Source organism: Ailuropoda melanoleuca, chromosome 8, assembly GCF_002007445.2.
Source record: "Ailuropoda melanoleuca isolate Jingjing chromosome 8, ASM200744v2, whole genome shotgun sequence".
NCBI classification, from domain to species: domain Eukaryota; kingdom Metazoa; phylum Chordata; class Mammalia; order Carnivora; family Ursidae; genus Ailuropoda; species Ailuropoda melanoleuca.
In genome coordinates, this window is record NC_048225.1 from 105,184,915 (window position 1) to 105,191,198 (window position 6,284).

Below are 6,284 nucleotides of genomic sequence, written 5' to 3' on the forward strand. Positions count from 1 at the left end.
TTAAAAAAAAAAATTTAAAAGACTAAGATTTTCTTTCTTAATTTGTAAAATGGGAATAATTCCCAAGGTTATTCTGAGGATTACATTAAGGTGTATGTGAAAGCTTGCAATAAATTATAAAGGGATATACAAACACATGATATTATTAATTTTTATCTCAGTAAGTTTACCCATTGGATGACAGTAAAATGATTCTATGAGAGTCTTGGAAGAAAGAATCTTTAGCTAAAGATGTAAGTACTAAAAATATTCAACCCCAGAGGTACCACAGAGACATAGACTAATTTTTTCCATCTGTGCAGTTTAGGGTAGATTTGGCATACACTCAATACCAGGCAAGAAAGAAACTATGGTTTAGGCTGCTTTGAAAGTAAAAAAAAAAAAAATGCAGAAAAGGAAACTATTTCCTTTTATAAGCATGAATGTTAAAATAGGGAAAGCCTTCATCGAATAATTTACCACTGAAGCAGGACTATTTGAGCCATATCCTCTCCCACTTTCCCCACTCCCCACTTATGTTCTAATTAGTTAGTTCTTTCATACATCATGATTTGTAGATTATGGTCACTTCCTCCTCACCAAAGAAAAACAATATAGATTATTCTTTATCAGCCATGTGTGACTCAGAGGTCAAAAGAGCAATTCTTTGTAGGGTACTCTCCCTCGATTAGTGATATTTAAAGACCTCGTCTTCAGAGACAGGGATTATTTAAAATATTATGGCTTTAAGATCAGACCCCACCCAAGATCCCTCAAGAGAACCCAAGTTTGAGGTTGAGAAACTGACATGAGAAAAAAGATAAAGGAGCAAAAAAAAAAAAAAAAGCCATAGTGGGTCAGCTGATGACTCACTGTCCCTCCCTTGAACTTCAGGAATGACAGGATGGAAGAGGGAAAAAAGAGGCAGTACCCCACTGCAGACCAGATGTTCCATGAAAGTCAAGAACTTCAGGGAACTTAATGATCTGTGGAAGTTCTTAGGGTAAAGGCAATAAATATAATTTCCATGGTTGAGTTGTTAATTTCATCCAAGAAAGGGCACCAAGATGGGGCGCCTGGGTGGCACAGCGGTTAAGCGTCTGCCTTCGGCTCAGGGCGTGATCCCGGCGTTATGGGATCGAGCCCCACATCAGGCTCTTCGCTATGAGCCTGCTTCTTCCTCTCCCACTCCCCCTGTTTGTGTTTCCTCTCTCTCTGGCTGTCTCTCTCTCTGTCAAATAAATAAATAAAATCTTTAAAAAATAAAAAAAATAAAAAAAAAGAAAGGGCACCAAGAGAACTAAGTTTGATTGAACTTCACCCTCAGAGCTATCATCATAAATCTGATCATTTTATTCTCCTGCTTCAAAACTTTAATCACTCCTTGCTATTGGAGTAAGTCTAAACCGAACAAGGGCATAGACTATTCTTCATGACATCATCTCAACCTTCCTTCATCGCTTCATCTGCTAATTATTTCTTCTTCTTCTTCTTTTTTTTTTTTTAAATAGGCTCCACACCGGGTGTGGAGCCCAGCACAGGGCTTGAACTCACTACCCTGAGATCAAGACCTGAACTGAGTTCAAGAGTCAGTCGCTTGGGGGCGCCTGGGTGGCACAGCGGTTAAGCGTCTGCCTTCAGCTCAGGGCGTGATCCCGGCGTTATGGGATCGAGCCCCACATCAGGCTCCTCCGCTATGAGCCTGCTTCTTCCTCTCCCACTCCCCCTGCTTGTGTTCCCTCTCTCGCTGGCTGTCTCTATCTCTGTCAAATAAATAAATAAAATCTTTAAAAAAAAAAAAAAAAAAAGAGTCAGTCGCTTGGGGCGCCTGGGTGGCTCAGTCGTTAAGCGTCTGCCTTCAGCTCAGGATGTGATCCCGGGGTCCTGGGATCGAGCCCCGCATCAGGCTCCTCCCCTGGGAGCCTGCCTTCTTCCTCTCCCACTCCCCCTGTTTGTGTTCCCTCTTTCACTGGCTGTCTCTATCACTGTCAAATAAATAAATAAAATCTTAAAAAAAAAAGAGTCCGACGCTTAACTGACTGATCCACCCAGGTGCCCCCTGATTAATTCTTATCACATATCTTGGAAGGTATAGGGGACTACTTAACAATTTACCAAATAAAGCCGGATACTTTTAAGCTACAGTCCATTTGTTTATACTATTCTCTCTGTCCAGAACTTTCATCCCAGCTGGTAAACCCCTAACTGTACTTCAAAGCCTGGCGAAAGTATCATTTCTTGTCTATAACTCTGAGCATGTATTTGTTAAATCACTTATCCCAATGCATTAGGTAGATATGACAGGTTTATCCTCTCCCCAACTCACTGTGTTCCCTATGAAGGCAAGTGTGAGCCCATTATTGTTCAATTCTTGGCACACCATACAAGCATAAGATAGATCTGTTGAATTGAATGAAATATTAGATGAAGGCCAAAGCATAAATGGGTTTTCTAAGTCTACGAATTATGCTAGGACCAGGAACTATGTGCTAACTCTATATACATGATTCTGATTTGGGTCTTATCAGACTGCATGTAATTTGCTTTCATTAAGAAAAAGGGTGAAAAAAAAAACAGTGTCATGAATATATTTCTTCAGATAAAATATTATTAATTCATTTGTAGCTTAGAATTGAACTTCACATGACTCAGCTAAAGGTAGCTGAATAGTTTGAAATATTCTCCAGCTGGAATGGGATCACATTTGGGATTTGCTTTAATCAGTGCACCCCATTTTGCTCTTCAAAGAGCCCCCTTTGAAGGCATGAGCACAAGGGAAACCAGATGAACACTGTTGAATTTTAAACTTGTCACTTTCTCTCCTCTAGCATTAAACTTCTTTTCTAACTGAACAAATTAACTGAAGACGTATATAATGTAGTTATCAATTTATTTTTTTAATCTTATTCATTATGCCACCTTGCTCCAAAAAGTCTTTAAGAGAGGTTAAAGGGAAAAAAAAAATCCAAATCCAAAAGCAAATTGTTCCACATTTGGTCCACACTCACCCACAGCATACCAGGGCAGATCATCGCTCAATGTGAAAACCTTTTGGAAAAATCTTCCAGGTGCTAGTAATAGCATTTCCTGAACTTGGATGTTGGTTTACAGCAAAGGATTCTGTTGAGGCGCACAGGTCCCTTTTACCTTATGATCCAGGATGAGTTTGTTCAACCTTGAAATCAGTCACGGAGGCCCCCTCTCAGGGTACCCAGCATGTATCCTGGCTAAATAAAATTGTAGCTGATTCATGTCTGAAGGTGCGTGTGGGGTACAGCATAAAGAGCAAGAGCAGGAGTTCTGGAGTCAGTCTGTCTGTCTGAGTTTGAATCTGGCCACACCTCTGACCAGTTACGTGACCTTGGACAAGCTGTCTAACCTCTCTATGCCTCACCTGTGTCATCAGTGAAAATGGAATAATAATATCTACCTTGTGGGTTTGTTGTGTGGACTAAGTGAATTAAACCTGTAAAGAGTTTAGAACAGTGTCTGGTACATGGTAAGCCCTCAATAAATGTTAGCTCTTGTGTGTTATACTTTTCCATTTTTGGGTAAGAAAGGTGGGTAAAAAATTAAAGGAAGGCTGGTCATTTTTACAACAAAACTTTATTTACAGAACCGCAACTCAGTCTGTTTTGGTATCACTATCAACAGAATGTCCACAGCTGAGGTCTTACTAAGGCGGTACATTGATTTTAGCTGTACCTAAAATCACAACCCAACACCATCCCAGTTTCCTATTTCTGTGTGGCTCTGAATGCAGCTTAAAACAAAACAAAACAAAATTCTCTTTATAATATACAATGGCTTAAGCAAAACACTTCTTTAGTTTTTTCCTATTTAAGGGTTGGAACTGAGACTACTCCTTTAAAATTTGCTATTTACAGAGAAAGTCCTAGAGAAGAGAATGACTTAAAGGTGGAGGTTTAGTTGATCTGCTTTCATAACACAATAACCATATGACTTTAGAAGAATGTAAATAAATAATGCTGGTAAACAGTATATATTGATATTTTTGTGACAAATTCATTTATCTAACATTGCCCTGAGGAATTAAGAGAATGTCTTCATACATTTTAAAGTTTTATCTTATTCTATTTGCTTGATTCACAAAGTCTTGCTCCATTTTAAGGAGTTTTCACCAGTGTAATGCAGGATAACCAGTATCTATGGAAACCTAACAGCTTGGTTTTTTAAAAAAAAAAATTTCCTGTTAAACTTTAATTCCCAGTTGAGCTTGTCATATGTATGTATATGTACGAATGCCTCTTATTCAAGAATGTAAAATTAAGAGTATCTGGTATCTACTTGTAAGAAAAATTCCCCAAGATTGTAAGGTAGTTGAGTGACACATGAAATAGTCTTCTCCAATCTGTATTTAAGAATATACCTTTACCGGGTGGAGGCGTGGAGAGAGGAAGAGGAATCAGTAGAAGAAAAGAACAACAATGGCTCAAATTAAATTCAGATAATGAATCCGAGATAGCAAATAAATAAATCAACAACTGTCCCATTTCCCCCCCCAAAAGAGAAATCAGTAGTAAATTCTTACTAATACTTTAAAAGTCAATCCATTAATATGTATTTTAAATAGGAAAGAATCTGAATATTATACATATCATAATCCTTCTCATTCATCGAATACACTCTTCTGCTGAGATATCTAACATGTCTTCATCTGTATTCTCCTCTATCTCTGGCAAGTTGCCCCAAAGTAGGAAGTTTACACCTGAAAAGAAAAATCATAAAATTACTTAGTGCTGATTACTATTACAATTCAGAACATGCTATATAAAACCTTACATGTTAGCATTCTTATATGAAACCATAGTGTAAACAGTAAAAAGATATTAAAGAATGTACCATAGATAAAAATTATCTAATATTATTCATCTAGGACATACACATTTTTTTAGGCCTCCCTTTTTTTTAAGGCCCTTTAAGCAAGGGCTTCAATTCTATAATCTTCGAACTCCAAAGGGTCTCAAGAGTCCATTTCCTCAAACCCTGCCCCCAGCTATATTATGCCATAATCACTCTACCCTGATAACTTTCGAATCTATTTTAATGATTCTTAAGGATGGAGATCTTGCAAGATTATCTTAGATTAAGTGTCTCCTTGGAGGGTACAGGGAAAAGGCTTGAAATAAGTCTCCTCAACTCCTCAACAAGCATGGAAGTAGTTGGTGGCTTTTTTGTGGTTAAAAAAAAGCAAGGTTTTGGGGCGCCTGGGTGGCTCAGTCGTTAAGCGTCTACCTTCGGCTCAGGGCGTGATCCCAGAGTTCTGGGACCGAGCCCCACATCAGGCTTCTCTGCTAGGAGCCTGCTTCTTCCTCTCCCACTCCCCCTGCTTGTGTTCCCTCTCTCACTGGCTGTCTCTCTCTCTCTGTGTGTGTGTCAAATAAATAAATAAAATCTTTAAAAAAAAAAGTGCAAGGTTTTGAAGCCAGTTATAATATGAACTGCAATCCTAACTAACAAGTGGGTTTTACTCTGGGGGCTACGAAGGTATAACTTTAGGACCAGGTGTAGCTGTCAATACAATAAAGAAAACAACAATATAAAGCTTCACAATGAAAGGACAGTCAGATTTCATACTGAAGACTCTAGCATAGGTGTATAGTAAAACACAGCACCCATGATAGAGGATCATGAGATGGTTTGTTCTGAGCACGTACTATGTCATATAACTTGAAAGTACTAAATTAGGAAAAGTACCATTATTAATTGACTTCTAGGAGAGCCAATGGAGTCCAACAAGGAAAGCAAATCTCATGCTCTCCCGTTGTCAGTGTGGGCACAGGGAGGACTCAGTAAACTCTGGATACTCCACACACACAGAGATAGTGACCACGTGGTAGAATGGAACGAGCCAGGGTTTGGAGATTTGGTTTGCATCTAGTTACTGGTAGTAGACACCATGCATGTTTTTACTGCCTTTACTATGAATGTATGCAACCGCAGATGATACATATTATTTTTGGGGTGTGTTTAAATTTTTTATAGTGCGGCATTATGTGTATTTTTTCTAATTTGCTTTTTTCATTCAACATTATTGTTTTTGAGATTTACCTATATCTATATGTATAGCTTTAGCTCATTTCTTTTAATTTCTGTATTCTGTTGTGTGAATTAAATATGTATATAGCCTATATATAGGCGAATATATATATATATTCGCCTATATATAGGCTATATACATATTATATATATATAATAGAGCACATCTCTATTATATACATATTATATATATACATATTATATATATGTGTGTGTGTATATATATATATATATATATATATATA

General features: G+C 37.8%; 1 protein-coding gene across 2 annotated transcripts in view; it reads right to left on the reverse strand.

Annotated features, from left to right (window-relative positions):
* Positions 1-3,566: 3,566 nt before the first annotated feature.
* FAM72A (family with sequence similarity 72 member A) overlaps positions 3,567-6,284 on the reverse strand; it is an 11,899-nt gene continuing 9,181 nt past the window's right edge. For both annotated transcript variants that reach the window (XM_019809180.2, XM_002928426.4), the window contains one exon: positions 3,567-4,708. In XM_019809180.2, coding sequence (XP_019664739.1) covers positions 4,654-4,708 — 55 coding nt within the window. In that variant the 3' untranslated portion in view covers positions 3,567-4,653. The remainder of the gene's footprint in view (positions 4,709-6,284) is intronic.